The 19,356-nt window shown below is 33.1% G+C and overlaps 1 protein-coding gene across 10 annotated transcripts in view; it reads left to right on the top strand.

Annotated features, from left to right (window-relative positions):
- Window positions 1-19,356, top strand: part of SLC4A10 (solute carrier family 4 member 10) — a 400,582-nt gene that overhangs the window by 285,273 nt on the left and 95,953 nt on the right. For 6 of the 10 annotated variants that reach the window (XM_007494264.3, XM_056793951.1, XM_007494263.3 and 3 more), the window contains 4 exons: window positions 3,261-3,349; window positions 4,934-5,023; window positions 11,575-11,732; window positions 15,110-15,197. In XM_007494264.3, the coding sequence (XP_007494326.1) occupies window positions 3,261-3,349; window positions 4,934-5,023; window positions 11,575-11,732; window positions 15,110-15,197 (425 nt within the window). The remainder of the gene's footprint in view (window positions 1-3,260; window positions 3,350-4,933; window positions 5,024-11,574; window positions 11,733-15,109; window positions 15,198-19,356) is intronic. The other 4 variants (XM_056793952.1, XM_056793953.1, XM_001374168.5 and 1 more) reach the window with 1 other exon arrangement.

Genomic DNA, 19,356 nt, shown 5'->3' on the forward strand with positions numbered 1-19,356 from the left:
GACCTCAAATAGTTACTAAACTGTATGACCTTGGGCAAGTCATTTAACACTGTGGGACTCAGTTCCTCATTTCTAAAATAAGTTTGGAGAAGGAAATGACAAACCACCCCAGTATCTTCATCAAGAAAATCCCAAATGGAATCACGAAAAGTCAGATATGACTGAAACAACTAAAACAAAAAGCAGGGTATCTGCTATAGTACAGTGGAAAGCCCAACCTATAAACTGACCTTTAAATTAACAACAGCACCTGGGTCCCAGGAATGTGTGATGGACCAAGGAGAAAGGGCCCAACCACCCTTCTCCAAAGGGCTTTCTCCAGATTATACCTTTTAAAAACATAATTATAATCTAGAGTCAGCAAAGGTTTTCCAGGATAATCTACTCAGAAAAATGAAGATGTAAAATTAGGTTCCTTAACAGCTATAAATACATGATTTTGCCCCATCCTTTGGTTTACATTACCTGTTACCATTTGTCTATAATATATAGTTTTTAAGATTTGTCTGAAGTTCATGTAGGTTAACTGATTTGTCTGTTATGGTCACCCAACTAGTAAGTGTCAAAGTCGTTTGAAACTAGGTCTTCTTGAGTCCAAATTCAGGAGTAACAGAACTGCCTATAACATGCTACTATACCATGCTTCCCCTGTGTAATATGGCATATATATATTCTATATAGCCTTATCTGTATTCACTTTTGGCTATCCATATAAAGATGCAATGAGGCTAAACCTCACAGTTCTCAAAAGTTTCCAGGGCACACTTGTCAGATAGATATACATATTATAGACGGAAGCAGAGATACATATGTGTGCACCCACATATTCCTATACATATTCATGGATAGGGTTGTTCTTATGATTTCTTCCCAGGTGAGGAAACTCCCTCCACCATTATGGGTCAGCTTCTCTGTAACTTAGTTTCAAAGAGAAATCTAGAGCACTAAAAAGTTTAGTAACTTGTTCAGGGGCACAGAGCCAATATGTATCAGTCAGAGCTTAAACCTAAGTCTTCCTGTCTTCAGGCCTAACTTTCCATCCACTACACTTTATTTCAAATAGCAAAAGTTCCCAACTCCTTTCCTAGTAATGAGTGTTAGTGTTTATCAATAATTACTGTCATGAAGTTATTACCTTGTCCACACTTCATAATCCTGGAACAAGGATACCACAAATTAGTGATCTGCAAATAATATCAAATCAAATTAAGACATATAAAAATGCATATTCTTAAGTACTCAAACATATTGAGTGATTTGAGAGCAATTTATAAAAAGCCTGTATTGCAAGTATATAATTGAAAATAGTTTATTTAATGTAACTATAGATTTGAACTTTTAAAAATGTTTTCCATCCAATTGAAAATTGTAAAAATGAATGATATTGTAATAATTTTAATTTTCTTTGTGTGTTTGCTGATATATTGAGGAATCATTTTCTCAGGTGATTTTATAACCTCTTGATAAACTTACTACAAAGAGTTACTCTTTATTTGACAAACATTCAATTCAACAAATATTTATGAGATGCTTTCTTTTGTAAGGCACTGTGCTAGGCTTATATGTTTATTAATGAAAATGTCATTATCCAAAGTGCTATTACAGAAAAGTATTCAGTAAATTTAGGTTTAAATACATCTAATGTTCTTGTTCATGAAAACAAGAAGAGATGATGTGAAACTGGTGATTGAAGACATCTGTTCGTGGCAAAATGCATTACATTAAAGTTTTTTTTAATATTGCAGTTGTAATTTTGAAAATGGTAAATGGAATGGCTGTTAATGAACAGTTCACATTCATAACTGCAAGTCTGCAGCTAGAAATGGGAGAATAGAAATGGTTTGTTTATTTAATTCTGACATTTTGGAAAAGTTCCAGATTCTTCCTTGAAACAAATGAGAAATTTGAACTTTTCCCCACTATTTGGGAATAACTCATGTCAACCTAAATAAAAGGATTTTTAAAAGTTTTTTCCTCAAGAAACCTCTATTATTTCACTCTGTTCAGTGAAATTAAAAGAAAGATTTATGCTTTATCAGCCTTTGTAAGCCATTTTAATTTTCAGAAATGACATGTCATAACCACTGATCCAATAAAGATGAACCCTGTCTGATACAGTTAACTATAGAAAAGACAAAATAATTATGGTATTTGCTAACAGGGTTATTCACACAGTACTTTTGGACTCCATACAGTAAGTATGATTTAGAATACATTTGAAAGATGGAGATATTTAAGATTTTAAGTACAGAGTCCGGAGAATTTCAAATTAGGATATGTTTGAGTACTTAGAAACAATTTTCAAGAAGAAAGTAGCATTGACTATGGACAGTGAGAAATGAGGTGGACTTCATTATATGAATAACAAAAAGGGCAAAATGAGGTGGATTTCATTACACGAATTGAAAAGGGGAGTATGCTTCCCATTCATAAGGATGGTGACTCTTGGAAAAATGAATTACTTCTTAGACAATGAACTTTGAACTTTTATGCCTTCAGGACTTTAATGGTAAGCATAGGGCCTGAATCAATGTCACCTTGCAATGACGGGTGTAAATATAATTAGAAAGAACAAAGACCAACCTACAAAAATATAAAGCTAGTTTCAAGAAATTAGCCACTAATCGCCCCAGTAGTTCCTGATATTGTACAATATACTAATAATTTTTCCATGGAATTCTCAAACAGAGCTCCCTCAAAGCCAAAGTCAAAGAATCTTTGTTCTTCGAGAATATCATTGGTTTCAAAGGAGTGGGAAATGTACTATGATATATTCAAAATAAATTTGAGGTCTTAGTTCCATAATATTTTATCAATCCTATTCTTTTTAATCACCTTAAGTTGATTTATTTTTCTTATTTTAAAGACTTCAAAATGGCTAGATATTTTAAATATTTATTTTAAAGGACTGTTCTATGGAAGATTCTCTAATTTGAGTTCAATATAGCATTTTAAAAATATAATTTGGAAGTATGATGTTAATTTTTTCAGGTAACTTTGACTCAGATTTTCACTTTGAGATACATTTTTTATTATCTCACCCGAGTTCTCCCATTTCTATTTGCAACTTTTTGTCTGAGAATGTGCCTGTAGATATAGCTATATATATAATGAACCTTCATAATCACATATTTCATAAATTCAGTAGGAAACTTATAGTCATGTAGTTTAGCTCTTATTTGCACTTCTCTGAATATTTCTAGAATTGTCTTAATAGTAACTATTTATATTCTGTAATGACATTTTTTTTCTTTGAACAGCTCAGGTTGTTTCTCCACAGTCTACTCCAGCCAGTATTGAAAATAAAAATGATGTGAGCAGAGAAAACAGCACTGTTGATTTTAGTAAGGTAAATAAGTTAGTTTTGTTTTTATATCTTTGGTGGCATAAATAAACTCATTGATTTTCTTCTAGAAGTTACCAAACAATATTTCCAATAAACTTTTGTGCTAATATAAAGGTTACTTTTGTGTTTATAGTAGTTCACTTATCAGACAAATTTTAATGTTTGGTTGCAGATAATGGTAGAATTTTATTCAAGTTATAGGGTCTTGCTAACTATGAAAATTCTTAAATATACAAATCTTATGCATAAGGTTTCAGCCATTTAGCAAATGGCATCTCTTTCAATTAAGAAAAAATAATTTTTAATGTAAGAGAGTTTGAAGACTATATCCCCAACATAGTCTAGTCCCACCTTCTATAGAAATATGTTTATATGTATATATGCCTACAAATACCATGCAAACATATGTGTTCAGTGTTGCATAACAGAGAGCTAATCCTCTCTTCAGGTCTTGCCTCTGTCATATAATGATTGTGTGGCCAAATAACTTAACTTCCAGTGGCCCCAAGTAACAGAGACTCAAAATGGAAGCACAGTTGACAAACTGCATTGGCAAGAGGGATTTCTTCAATGGTTTCTTGCACCATTGAAATCAGAGATTTGACCAAAATACCAAATTACATCTAACCACAAACATATATGAATAGGTATATGTACATATGTGCACACATATTTGCATAACCTCTTCGTATACTTTCTTTTAATTTTTTCTTGTACATTTGTTAAAAAAAAAAGAAAAACCAAAAGAATTTATTATTGATCACAGAGACATACTTTAGGATGTCAGACATGGCTTGCCAAATCTGAACATGTAACACATTAGAGTATTTTTTTCAATGAAATCACAGAAAATAAAAGTGACTCACATAATCAAATGACAGATTTGTCTGAAGACAAACATTCAAACCTGAAATGAAGTGAGCTCTATTAAGTAAATGATGTATCAGGCACGAAGAAGTGAGATCATGGGCCACTCTTCCCACAGATCAGTCTATGTGCTAGTATCTAACTGATCAAAGACCACAAAGCAAAGATAGTTTCAACTTTGACTAATCTATATGAAAAAATTACAATATCCTTGACTATCTTTGGAAAAGCATTTGCGAAGACATGGGTCTAAGTAGTTAAAATAACAGTTACTTTGGCTAATACTGTAATAAGACTTGCAATTAGAGTGGGTCTGGAAGCCATGATTCTATGCTACTTGCCACCTGACAGGTGATAGTTAATATGCAAACTATTAATCATTTTAATTTAGTTAAACTATGTGAATTTGTTATAAGAATTTTGTTTTTCTTTTTTCTTGTTGGGGAGGGGGAGATGGGAGAGAGAGAAAATAAATGCTTATTATTTGAAAAAATATTTAATTTAAAAAGAAATAGGAGGAAATTATGAGATAAAGGTACTCATTTGACTCAAGCTTCTAACAAGACTAATCCTGAGCTGCTTTATGGAATCTGGAAGCTGTCTGCCAACCAGCCCAATTGATCCAGATCTGGTTCTAAGCATGTATGTTCCCTCTGTTGCCCGGCTGAGTATCCACAACAGCATTTTACACCAGCTGAAGTCTGTTAATTGTGTGTGCAGGGACTGGGAGGCCAACAAAAAGGGCATAATAGTCCATGTGGGATGAAACAAAAGCTTGAAAAAGGACCTCCACATCAGCAAGAGAGAGAGGTGAGGGTGTACTCTGGATCCATTTCTACAGCAGTTAAAAGCATATTTCACCATATGGAGACACATGGTTCTAAAGTTAGGCCAGTATAAATTTATTCCATCCATCAACTTTTTTTTAAGCTGTTTTTAAGGCATTTTGCATCTTCATTCATCTGACAGCTGGAATAGAATTACTGTCTCAAACAGGCATACAAAGAATTTAAATGACATTACAGGTACCTGAAACAATAGGCTATAAGGATATTGGCATAAGTAACTGCTTTACTTATACAGACTTTCACAGTGTAACAAGGTCGCATTTATTACTTTTTTTTTCAAAAGCAGCACAGAATACAGTTAAATCAAATTGCCCTGTCTTCCCAAGGAATTACTTTAAACTTTTTAAATTTTGTAACCTGGTGCTCTATCTTCATGCATCTTTTTTTCAATCATTGTATCATGTTCACATTGAAAAAAATAAATATAGCAAATTAGAAAGATATATATCACCTTTATGATCCTATGTGTTGTTAAGAAGTTGTAGTTAGAGAAATATAAAATGTAGATCTACTTTCCATTAACCTTTTCCTGATTTTTCTTAGAAAATCTACTTTCTTAAAAAATATAGTTAAAGAAAAGTTAAATAATTAAAATTTTCAATATTCTATATACATGCCAATGAAGTTGCATTGTTATTTTTCTAACCTGTTAAAAACAGATTTTTGATTAAAAATCCTATGAGGGTCTCCCTTATTTACATATTTATAAGGAGGGAATCTCAAAAATCTTAAAAATATTTCATGCTTTTTAACCAAGGAGAAAAAAAGACAAGAAAAACAACTATTCTCTCAACTTAAAACTTCCTACTACCAAGCTATAATGAGAATTTTTCTAGTTTATTTGACTCCTTTTTTAAAACCCTTTTTAAAAAAAAAACCTTCCATCTTAGAATCAATACTAAGGCTGTATAACACAGTATAGCTTCTAAGATGGAAGGTAAGTTTTAAAAAATCAACACCGAGTATTGGTTCCAAGGCACAAGAGCAGGAAGGGCTAGCCAATTGGAGTTAAATGGCTTGCCTAGGGTCCCATAAGTAGGAAGTGTCTGAGGCCAAATTTGAACCCAGATCTCCTCTCTCTTAACCTGGCTCTCTATCCACTGAGCTACATGGCTGCCCCTTATTTGACTCAATAAAATTTTCAGTTTTGTTCAGATTATTAAAATTCTGGTAATTTCTTTGTCCATTTACTTGAAAAAAATTTAACATTTTAGTTCATCATTGTATAGACCTCATTAGTGCAAGATTCCTATATGTGGCTCATGTTTATAAGCTCCAAAGCTTATGAGAACAATAAATGCTGTTTCAAACCTTATTAAGATTAACTGGATTCCTTTAGGAGAATATATTCTCCTTGAAGGCAGTGACTTCCACTGGGGATGCTTTCTCTTGCCTGTGTTTCCAGTGCATGCTAAGTATATCTTTTTTGGATTGATTGAACTGAATAGTCTTAAGTATTGGTTCCTGTTTTAATTCTTAGTGGCACATCATATACATATACATATATACATATACATATATATATACATATATATATCTTTTACTTCTACTTTTATGAAGGAACTTTTAGATTATAAAAAGAATAGATTCTCTTCACATTTCCTGGGAGAGCATATGATACTTGTTTTAAACTGAGAGTGCCCCTTAAACTACTAATTTGACTACCTATTATTGCCGCACCTAAAGCCTAAATTAACCTTGGGAATATGACATTAAAATGCAAAAATATAGTCTTATTGGAAGAAAAAGAAAGAACCAACAAGTAGGGGTGACAGGAAGGGCTTCACCTAGGATATTGTACCAGAATTGAACTTTTAAGGAACTAAATACTATGTGTAAAATTTACAAAAGCACTTTGAAGATTACAAAGCACTTTCCTTCCTTACCTCTGTCAGATAGTACAGTAATTGTTATTTGAAGAAACTTGGGTTCAGAGAAGAAATTAATTAGACATGGTCACTCAGCTTGTATTAAAATGGGTTATTATGACCTCAGATCTCCTGAATGAAAAGATGGATAAGCTGGATAACACCAAAAGCAAAACCTAGTTAAAAACTGGAGACACACACAAACTGATTATAAAGCTGGATAAAACCAAAAAATCAAAGCTAACTTTTTAAAAGTGTATACACAAAAGCCTAAACCTAATGAAAAACTGGATAAATAAAAAAACCTAAATCTAGTTTAAAAAACTGGAAAATCACAAACTAAAGCAAAACTGGATGAATAAAAAATCTAAACCTATTTTATTACTTCTTTCTTCCTTTCACCCATAGTATTTAGTTAAGGAATCTCTTTAGACAAGGCAACATATGATTTAAGGATAAAGGAAAGCATCAGAGAAACTCATTGCCCTAGTGTCTGTCTGAGACTCAATATTCATCAAAAAGAAACGATTCCAATTATAATTTGAATAGTCTCAGGCATTTCAATCTCTTTCTCCAGAGATCTTCATTTTCATAAAAATATATAAAATAAAAAAATGTTCTCTAGAATTTTAATCCCTTAGACAGTCCCCTAGGGAGTCACACAAACTCAAACAATGGAGATGAAAGAAATAAAAACAAGGCTATTCTTCATACCTAAATTTCAACAAATCCTTAGCTTTGCTCAGCTATTCCACTAATTGCCCTGTAATGCTGCTACAAAATCTGTCCTCAGTTCTTTCTGTTGCTATTGACCTTTCTTAGATCACTGGCACATAGGAATTGCTGATGAGCTCTTGTAAACACTGCTTTTCTGTCGGTAGGGAAGTGGCTGGGCAGAGATGCTTTACATTTCTCCCTTCACTATATACACTCCCCATGTGTTTGGGGGGAAGGGAGGAATAGTAACTACCTTTTTAAGACTTTGTTTATTGAAATTATTGATGCAAAGATTCATAACCACAAGTGGAGATGTAGGGTATCTCTGTTTCTCATGGCAAAATTTCAAAGTTTACAAATGATAGCATGTAATTTCCTCACCAATAGCATGTACAGCAGAAGAAAGATAAGCACATAAGTAAAATGGGGAGAAGTTATTAAATTCAGGTTGTATGTGTCCTTAAACCACTAATAAGTACACATATAAATAATTTGCATAATACTTGTTTGGATCTATTATCTGATCCAGTTGAGTATGCCTGCTAGCAGTAAAAATCACACTCTATCCATGCCTACTGTTTCATGTAATTCCTCAGTAAATCCTAAAGAAGATATGCTCAATGTGAAGAAAGCCTTCCTCTTGCTCTTTTAGTATCTCAGGGAGACCAATACAGCCCTTAGTCCATACATCTCTAATACCATGTTTTCAATATGTGTTTGGCTTCCCCTTTTTCCAGTCCCAAATGTCTTTGGAAATGTACTTTAATCCCATTTTATATGGTGGTGGTCAATGAAAACAACTCTCTCTTCAATTTTCACCCTGTAGAATTTGCCCAATAAAGCTGGATCCCAATCAATGTGAATTAAGAAATACCCTGAAATGGCCATTTTTGACCATTTGAATTGACACTGCATACATCCACTAGGCTGGAAGTGATAACCATATTTAATATAAGTATAACTTTGAATAGTGTAAATCTGAATACATGCTAGCATCTCAGGGGAATTCATTATTCATAGTGCTTGTGACCTAGCATTAATTTTAATGTTCACATTTCAGAGCAAGTTTTAATTGAAATAACTTATCTGTCTCCTATGTTCAAAACCTCAGTATCCTTTCTTTATTCTGTAATCCTGCTACTGAAATATCAGAAAAAGGATAATACTGTTATTTACCTGCCATGGATAAATTAATCCTCTCATACCACAGAGTAACTCACTCTTGCCAATCTATATACATCCTTTAGTTTTCTTTTTTCAAGTATTCCTACCCAACCATATAAATTTCAATTGAGTGAGAACCTCTAAATTTCATGAAGATTTACCAAAAAAAAAAAAAACTTAGCAAATTCTGAATTCCTCAAATAAGGCCATCTTTTGAAATAGAAATGAGAGCTTTCATTTTAGTTGCCTTTCTTCAGCTTATTTGCTAGCTGTGTTTATAAGAACATAGAATTCTTGAACATATTTTATATTTCTTAATTCAGTGAGCTTATAAACAACAACCAGATCGACCTAGGAGGTCTATGGAGAATTCTCAGTCAGCCTGAAGAAGTTCTATGAAAATCTTTTTGTACCTCCTGTCAGTTTCTATATTCTTTGAAGATTTTTATGAATGAAGTTTTTCTGAGAGTCTTTAAGGACTCTCTCCTTAACCTGATACATTCCTCTTTCAAATCTGAGCTTTTTACTAGGCACCTGTCAGCTATATTCTGATGACAGATTCTTCTGTGAAGTTATCTTTTGCATGTTATTTAATTGATAACATTGAGGAATGTCTAAAGACCTCACTTATGTTTCCACATAAATAGAAACTAATTGGCATTACCATTTAGTACTGTTAAATAAATTAGAAAATTCTTCTATTATATAACTTAAGGCAGTTATTTTTTTGAAATTTAAATATTTCACATAATTTTTATTTTCTTATAGAAACCCAAAGGAATGCTAGGTAGAATTTTTCAGATGGAAATTGGGATTTAAACCAAAGTTATATCTATTGTGCCCATAAAGTACCTTTTGGCAACCAATTGTACAATTTTGCTAAATTATGAGGATTTGCCTTTTGACAGGTCTGTTCCAGTATAATAACACCATGCACTTTTTGTTGCTTCAAGGGAGACATACCTCAGTTATTATTTTCTCCTCAGAAAGACTTCTGACATTTACATTTGTTTTCCACACAATGGTTAAAAGCATGTGCAAAATATTTCAATTTCATCCTAATGGTATTTCAGGTGATATTGATAAATCAAATTATTGTAATTTAAATAGCTGGATATTTTTTGTACTTGCAACTATAAGTTCACCTTTTCTAAATATCTGCTTTTATTATTGTAAGGATTATTCTTTTGAGGAGTGACCATGATATTCTATTTTTTCTTTTTATCAATATTTTTCTTTTAAAAACTTTCAACTCCCTTTTAAAATAAAACATTCAGATTCTTTCCAGTATTCTGTATTTCCAAAATAAACTGGCTGGTTGTTTTTCAAACTTTCCAATTAAATATAGACTCTGCACATTAAATTTTATAAACTCAACAGTATGGCATTATGGGCATCCTTGTCCAATTCTTAATATTTGCATAGAAATTAAGCCGCCAAACATATAAGGGAAGACCTACTTACAAAAATGACACATTTAGTTTCACTATCCTGGAGACAAGTGCTTTACAAATTGCTCAACTCAAAAATTTAAGAATGTTTTACTTTAGCCTTGAAAAGATTTCTCAAAAAGTATCATTCACACAAAAGTTCTTTTGAGCCTGAAAATTTTTTAGTAACCTTATTTGTGTTGATTGATGTTTTCCTTATCTTTCTCTCTTCTAGCTATTTTCCCTCTCCTCTATATTCTTTAGTTCATTAAGCTAAAAGAATATATTCTATAACACATACATGTAGTTTCCCCTAGAAGCACAGATATTCATGAAAATCTAACTAAAAGGGACCAGAAAGAAATATCAGGTGAATTTTGTTAAATTGATTTTAGCTTCATTCTCTGGATCCTTCTCAGACCCTGAGCATGTGAGTCAGTACTTCTTATGGATATTTACCATCTTTCCCTCCTATCAAGCATTTCTTTTGTTAATTGTTGATTGCAATTTGTGGCCATTCATTTCACCCATGGATGCTCATGTCAGTACCCAAAAGCTGTGACTTCAGTTTTTAGGGGTTTCTAGACCTCTAAATTTGAATAATTTTATTTAGTTTATTTCTCTTATCCTATTTCTTAGCCCTCTGCTGAGAAAATATGCCTTGCACATGGTAGGTCCTCAATAAATGTTTAAAGAATTAATGAATAAAGAGAAGTTGTCTTAAACCATTATAGTCAATTAGAATGGTGCAGAAAAAAAATAATGCCTAAGAGCCATTGTACTATTTGGCTTTTTCAACTTTTGCCTCTCACATGCAAAGAAGAAAAATATATACTGTCATCCACAGTATTGTTTGTAATTTCATATGTTAGATAAAAACATTTTCTAAAATCATACAATATGTTCTAAATTAAGTTATGTTATAGTATTAAAGACCACCAAAAAAAAAAGGAAAGAATAAGTACATATTTCAATCCAGAGCCAAGGACCAGATGACTTACTGTCTGAATGTGTGAGAGGGGACACTTAATTGATCATGCAAATAAGTCCAAAAATGGCAGAGTAATTGAAGGTGAAAAGAAAGTTCCATTTCTTTTATGATGAAAGAAAACTTAGATGATCCAAACCTATGTGTCCCATTTTATAATTAGAACTATATTTACTTTTTAGAGTATAGTATCATAAAAGAATAAGAAGTTTTAGCTGTAGGTAATTCATTCAACAAACATTTATTCAGGTCCTGAAATGTTCAAGGAACATTGTGCTATTATAACTGATTTACCATATGCATTCATTTTAAAAATTAATCTTATTTTAAATTTTGATACTATCAGGTTGATCTACATTTCATGAAAAAGATTCCTCCTGGGGCAGAAGCTTCAAACATCTTAGTGGGTGAACTAGAATTCTTGGACCGAACTGTAGTTGCATTTGTTAGATTGTCCCCAGCGGTGTTGCTCACAGGACTGGCTGAAGTGCCTATTCCAACCAGGTAAAATTTCCCAAAAAAGTATTACTGTTTTCTTCACTTGCTTGTTAAAAGAGAAATAACTAGGTAGAATAGAATTTCATCTTTGTTGTGTCCTTTTGGAAACCAATGGATAGAGCCCATAAAAAATGAATACTGTTTCTTTCCTCCGTTTGGTCTTAGAAGAAGGAAAGCAATATATTTTAAATACTTCGATGATTCACTTGCACTATTCCCCTTAGCTTCCTGAATATCCTGCCAAATTACATCCTTTCTTTCTTATGGACTCCCCTTCCATGGGCTGCCACACATGTAGGCTCATTTAGGAACATACCTAAATGGTGAAGAGAGTAAATTGAATGACAAAGAGAAGTCTCTTTGTGTGGGTTTATCCAGAATCTAACTTCCCATAACTTATGAAAATAGATCCAACATGGTTTGAACTCCAGTATATGTACACAGTGTATAAACCATTAAAATAGCCTTGGAGAATGAGTTAAACCACTCAATTCATTCACAAATTAACATGAAATGAAGAAATCAAAGCTGTGTCTATATAGATCAGTATAATTATATCAGAAGCAGGAATTTTACTTCAATTTCACCAGTTGACTTTGTGCAATCAAAGCATTATTGGAAACTTTAAGTGACTTAGACTGGAACATGAGAATTTTACATTTTTTTACATTGTAGACATATATGGCATAGGGAGGAAAAAATCTGTATTTCAGCATTATTCCAACTTTCCTTTTGTTGCAACTTTATTCCCATCTTTCACTTCAATTCTCAACTCCAGTACTGCCTCTGCCCTACTCAGAGCCACGTCCACAGTTTTAATGTGGAGAATCCCATTTCCTCAGAAGGAGTAATCAAATGCCAACTCTAAAGATGTATTAGCAAGTTTACATATCACTTTCTTCAGATAACAAAAGGCCACAATTCTGTCAGAATTTTGAAGATTTAAGGCACTATGTCAGGAAAATACAAAAGACCATTCAGGTCAGAAGGTTGTCATTTAGGCATGTCTGAAGGTATATCCCACTGGTAGCAATATCCTCTAAAAATAGGAGTGAGCATTCTTCAAAAAAAATGGAAAAGAATTAAGAAAAGAGAATTCTCTAAAGCATGGAGTCAAACTGAATGGGCTTGGTTTTTCCTCGACTCATTCGTGTGCTGGTATCACATGCAGGACTCTGGTTTACCTTGCAGTTTAAAGCAAATACTTGGGTTGATGCCATTTAAAAATTGATGGGGGGCGGGGGAAGAGAATTCTGATACATTCCTAAATGTATGGGCAGGTCAGGTTGACTAAATCAAACTTGAACTTATAAGGGATTTATTAGGTCTGGTATATACATATAGACACTACCTACATGATTTGTTCAGAGACTTGCAGGTGGTGTTGTTAGCTAGGATTCAGATTCAAGATGCTGAATTTCCCTTGCATAGACTTGATTGCATGATATTGGAATGAGAGTAGTTTATTTAGATGAACACAAAAAGAATTCATTCTTCAAAGTGGTTAAGTGCATATCCCTGGGGCTTAAAAAATTCTGATGGATTCTGTGTTAATGCCACTTGTTAAGATGATAGGGATGGGATGAATGTCAGGAAATAAATAAATAGGAAATAATTTTTTTAAAAAGAGAGAAATTGTAAAGTCAATATACAACAGGTACATTTATAACCTCACTTTGAAAAATATCTTAGGAATACGTGACCCCACTTCAAACAGACAGCAAAAATGTGTAGAAAACAATGAGGAAAAAAATAGAAGCTCTATAGGTTTCCATATTAAGAAGAGAGGGGGAAAAGACTGTACTATTTAGTTAGGTAAGGTGGAAAATAATAGCAAATTTGTTAGAGGTGTAGAGATAATGAATGGTACAAAGAAAGCCATTCAGGGTTCCTAATTATCTTTTTCTTGGTAGGGCAAAAGGGCGCACTGTGAAAATAAAGGCAACACACATTAAAAATGTCAGGAAATAGTTTTTTAGAACTATATAAATAACTTGTGGAATGAAGAACTGAAAAATATCATGAAGTGCATAGGTTAGTAAGTTTCTCAAAAGAATTCTATGGATAAAGTGCACATACACAAATTACTACATAAAATTACCCCAGTCTCTTACCTATAATAAGCACTTCTACATTTAAATTTGCTTAGAATTCAGTAGCTTTGCTTAAAAAGGTGATAGGAATGATAGGAAGTTTGCTACCAGTGGAATAAGCCCTCACTCTGAAATCAGATACCTTGTATTCAAATCCATCTCTTCATGCCTTTATGCAAGACCTATAACCTCCCTCTGTCTGAGTTTCTTCATATGTAAAATGAGAGGGTTTGACTTGATAGTCTCTGAGGTCATCTAGTGAGAGCTATGATCCTAGAGCTTAGAACTACATAATATATTTATAGAATGAACATTCATAAATTTTCTTCACACATGTAGAATTATGAGATCTATTTTAATTCAAATTAAATAGCCATCAGTCTTCATATTTAAATAGCCTCAGTTGCAATAGGGTAGCAAGATTCAAGGTAATATTGAATTTCAGCAATTTCATTTGGGAAATGAATATTTACCTATGAACAGAAACAGGGTAATTCTGTCTCCCCTTGATAACTGGAGGAGTTAACTGAAGTAGAGTACATAGGAAACTAGTTGGAAACTCTACTTGAGTTTAGTAAAACTAAATTAGTGCATAAAGAACTGACCAGAATATAGAAGACTGGATTTTTAATACATTATTAAAATGATGTAAAAAATTTGAGTTCTTTTTCTTCTTCCTCTATTCTACCTTCTACTTTGGCAGTGAAAATATTTTGGATCAAGAGCTCTCTTTTTTCTACCTTTGGCATCTGTCACTGAATATATATTTTATATGAGCCTCACCATTTTTGAAACACAGATTTTTTTCCTTTCATAAATTTCAGTGACCATTTCATTTTGTATTGTAGTTTTCTTTCACAAAGGCTTATACTTAGTCTTTTGCCTTTTTAGATTTGTAGTTCTCTGATCCTTATAGTTCTGGAGTATCTTCTGGTACTAAAGTCCCTGATGTGAATATATATTATGCTCCATAAGATGACTCAGAAACTTACCTTGTAGAGGAAAAAACTCCCATTGAGGTCAGAAAAACTATGATGAATCATAAACCATAATGATCCATTTCATGTTATTCCTTTCTTGCTCATTCACTGTCTCCATTACAGATTCACCAGAACAATGAAACTAAGCAAAAAGGCATTACAGTTTCTCACTTAAAATTTAAACTATGAGAAAACCTGAATGTACAATGTTGAAAAGCCCTTTTATTAATGATGCATTTGAGATGTGCTTCTATAATACATTGAAAGTGAATTTGTGTTTGTCTGGTAACATTTTTCCTTTTTTTAATAGATTTCTGTTTATCCTTCTGGGACCATTGGGAAAGGGTCAGCAGTACCATGAGATTGGCAGATCAATTGCAACCCTGATGACAGATGAGGTATATATTTACCCCAATTGGGTGATTTTTTGCTATGTACTTAGACTATGTCTCACTCTAGACACCAAACTTCCAGAGATAAGCATGTCTCACTTTCTGGAAGAGATGGATTATTGCAAAGTTGAAAAATTATCAGATTTCTCTAGACCAAGTTATATTTTTCCACTAACCTGTACTTCAAAATTTCCCAAGGAAAAAATATCTTTCTATAAGAATTACTAGATTTTACTTAATAATTCATTCAAATCATTTAAAATCACATGTATAAATAAAAATGGCTGTTATTGATAATAATAATCTTCAAGTAAGGTACTTGATCTATTATTATCAAAATAGGGAGACAACAGTGGTAACTTAATTGCATAAAACATAGCAAGCAAAAAAGTCACTGCTTCTCTCAACTAGCTGTCCCTAATAAGTAGAATAATATTGCAGGAGACACAGTAGGAGAACATGTAACTTTGCATCCTTGAAAGGCAGCTAGGTGGCTCAGTAGACAGAGAGGCAGGCTTAGAATAAGGAGAACCACAGTTTAAATCTGAACCCAGACACTTCCTAGCTGTGTGACCACGGGCAAGTCACTAAACCCTATTTGCCTAGAGTTGTTACTAAACCAGAAAGTAAGAATTTAAAAAAAAACTTTGCAACCTTCCTTAGACTATATTTTTTGAAAGCTGTAGCAATGAATTGGTTACTTTAGGTCAACATAAAGAGGTTTGTAAGCCCCCAAAAATAGATGAGTTAAATATCTATAACAAATAATCAACTTGAGAAGTATTAAATACTCACTAATAAGTGAATAATGGAGAAGAAACATAGTCACTGGAATTCATGACTGACGAAACTTGAAGATTTCATATGGGAGATTATGCAATATTGCATATTGAATCAGTTCCTTGCTTGTGAAGTTTGAATTTCTAGATATGAGGTTCTACTATAATAATAGTATCATCTCATGTAAAAACTGTAAGACTTTTTAAATTATAGTTATCTATAATTGTTTTTATAACTATGTGTGTTCATGAATTCATTGTAATATTAATTTAAGATCTCTATATGACTTTAAATTGTTTGCTTCAGATAACTGAATTTTTTGTTCTGTTGATTTCAAAAGGAAGTGATTTATTGAATAGGTCCCTATGGTCTCCTAAATAGTTTTAAGAGTTTTGGATTATGTGAGGTTTGAGAGTGAGAGAAGCAGAGAGGAAAGAGTTAGACATGGAATCCTCTATGGGCAGTATGAAGGGCTTACTGTTGTTTTGATCAACTAAAGAGTAAAGCATTTGATGATACAAATATTTCTCTTGTCCAGATTCCAGAGATTAGGAAAGAAGCTGATATATGAGGGTTTGGGGAGGCAGTGACCAGCTATGATCTGGAGAATTTAGAGTGAGCAATACAAAGTATATCATGTAGTATACACAGAAGACTTCTTAAACTGGAGTCCATGAACTTTTTAAAAATTTGTTAATAACTGTATCCAATAGAATTGATTTCCTTTGTAATATGACATTTTACTTCATGCATTTAGAAACATTATTCTGCAAAAGAAACCACAGACTTCAACAGATGCCAAAAAGATTCAAGCAACAAAACAATGATTTAGAAATCCTAGTGTAAGAGAGTACTGGGTCAGAGTAGGAGAAGGAGCTACTATTAGAAAAGACAGTAAGAGGGAGGAAGGAATAACTGGTTTTTGTACCAGATGTCATGCGTCCTTCTTGGTGTATTCATTGATGTTTGTTGTATATTCCTGGGTGCTGTTGCTGATTGACACTTCAAGGATCTGCAAAACTCAACCATGACATATTATGCATCAGAGATGCATTCAGAAACAATGTTGTGTTATCTCTTCTAGCCTCGTGGAACCTATAAAAAAGGTGCAGGGGTGGAACTGCGTATTAGTCACATGAACTTGCTACAGAAGGTTTCTCACAAAAGAGATCTTTGGGGCTAGATTTAACCTATTTCAAAAGTAATTTTGATTGAATTGTTTAGTCAGGTAAACGTTGAAGAAGCAAAGAAACTGTATACTTCAGTATAGATTTAGAAGAAGGTTAAAGAGGTAATTGCTAATAATTTTCCAGTTTATGTGAAAACAGTCTAATGTGACCTAAAGTCAAAAGGGCTTTGAGTGGGAACGATAGTGGGGGCAATTTGCTGGAGAAGATGGGAGGGGATGAGATCAAGAGTGCATATAGAGGTGTTCATTTTGCCTGAAATATTGGATTATAAAGTTACATGGAATTATTCTGGAAAAGTAGGTTGGAGCCATATTCCCGGGTTTCTTAAAAGAGAAGCTGAGGAGTTTGCATTTTATTCTACAGGCAAAGAGTGTGTTGGATTTTTTAACAGAGGGCTGATATGATCAGACCTATCTATGCCTTAAGAAAATTATCTTGACAACTGTGTGGAGGAAGCATTTGAAGGAAAGAAAAGCTGAAAGCAGGAAGACCAATAAGGAAGATATAAAAATCATGCAAGCATAGCATAATGAGGACCTAAGTGAGACCAGTGGTCATAAATATGTAGATAGGATATATAAATATATCTAAATAAATAGATAAATATGTAGATAATATATCACATTCATATATGCAAATAATGAAGCAATTTTGACAACTCCATCTGAGTTATCCCCCTATCATGCATATCCATAGTCATCCATGATTTTCTTTTTTTAAGCCTTTATTTTACCTTGAGGGCAGCTAGGTGGCTCAATGGAAAGAGATCCAGGTGGGAACATGGGGAGGTCCTGAGTTCAAACAGACTTCCTAGTTGTGTGACCCTGGGCAAGTCACTTAACCCCCATTTGCCTAGCCCTTACCACTCTTGTGCCTTAGAACCAATATGTGGTATTGAGATATAGTATTGGAAAGTAATGGTTTAAATTTTTTTAACTTTATTTTATGTTTTATAATCAGTACTAAGAACCAGTTATAAGGCAGAAGAGTGCTAATGGCTAACCAAATGGGGATTAAGTGACTTAACCAGGCTCACACAGGTGGGAAGTGTCTGAGGTTAAATTTGAACTCGGGACCTCCCATCTTTATGCCTGGCACTCTAGCCACTAAACCACCCCACTGCCACAGTTATTCATCCTTTAAGGAATACCTGCCATAACATGCTATATCAAAAATGCTCAATCTCATCAATTCAAAATGCTAATAATCCCATAAGACTTTTATTTAGCCAAGTTTGTGTTGCCTGTTGCTTTTTATTAAACAATAGAGTATCTGGTGAGTGGAGAAGGGGGTAAATGTAAGGGATAGTTTAGAGATGGGTACCAGAGGACTGGGTCAATAACCTAAGTGGATAAAGGTATAAGAAGAATAAAAACTCAAAGCTGAATCTTGAATTATTTAGAAGAGGGAAATAAAGTTATGTTATTTTTTGAGATATTGTTGAATTTAAAATGCAAAAAAGATGTTTAGATATAAATGTCCAGTAAAAAGTTCTTGATGAGGGCCTGAAGTTCAGGAGAGAAACAAGTAATGAGAGAGAAAGATCACCCAGAATTAAGATGTAGGAGTTTTATAGTGATCAATCAAAGGAAATTAAGAGGAATTCTTTAGACACATAATTGGTCTCAGCAGCACCTAGTTGAAACAATGAATAGAATACTGAACCTAGTGTCCGGAATTCATATCTGGGTTCAGATACTTATAAGTCACCTGTTTGACCCTGAGCAAGTCACGTAACCACTCTGCCTCAGTTTCTTCATCTGTAAAATGAATATAATACAACTACCTACTTTCCAGGGTTCTTATAAGGATAAAAAAAGAGAAAACACTTGACAAACTTTAAAGTGCTATATAAATATGATCATTGTTATAGAAATAATAGGACTTTAGATGAGTTCCAAAGACTTAATTATATATTAGAGGTAACAAGTCAAGAGTTCTTAGGAAGTGTAATTTATACAAAGTTTATTCACACAAACAAAAGGTATACTATACTTACATGTTCAAGGACTATTTGTAAAGTATTGTTAGTAATAACTAACTTTACCTTTCTAAGAAAACTGATATATCCTTTGAAATTCCCTCAAAGCTACTTTTTAATGGCAATACAGTAAGGCATTAACTACAAATACTTAAGTGCCATCTAGTGGCAAATTTCATAAACAGAAAACTTATGAACTGATAAAAGTATTTGA

The sequence above is a fragment of the Monodelphis domestica genome, chromosome 4, assembly GCF_027887165.1.
Source record: "Monodelphis domestica isolate mMonDom1 chromosome 4, mMonDom1.pri, whole genome shotgun sequence".
Classification (NCBI taxonomy): domain Eukaryota; kingdom Metazoa; phylum Chordata; class Mammalia; order Didelphimorphia; family Didelphidae; genus Monodelphis; species Monodelphis domestica.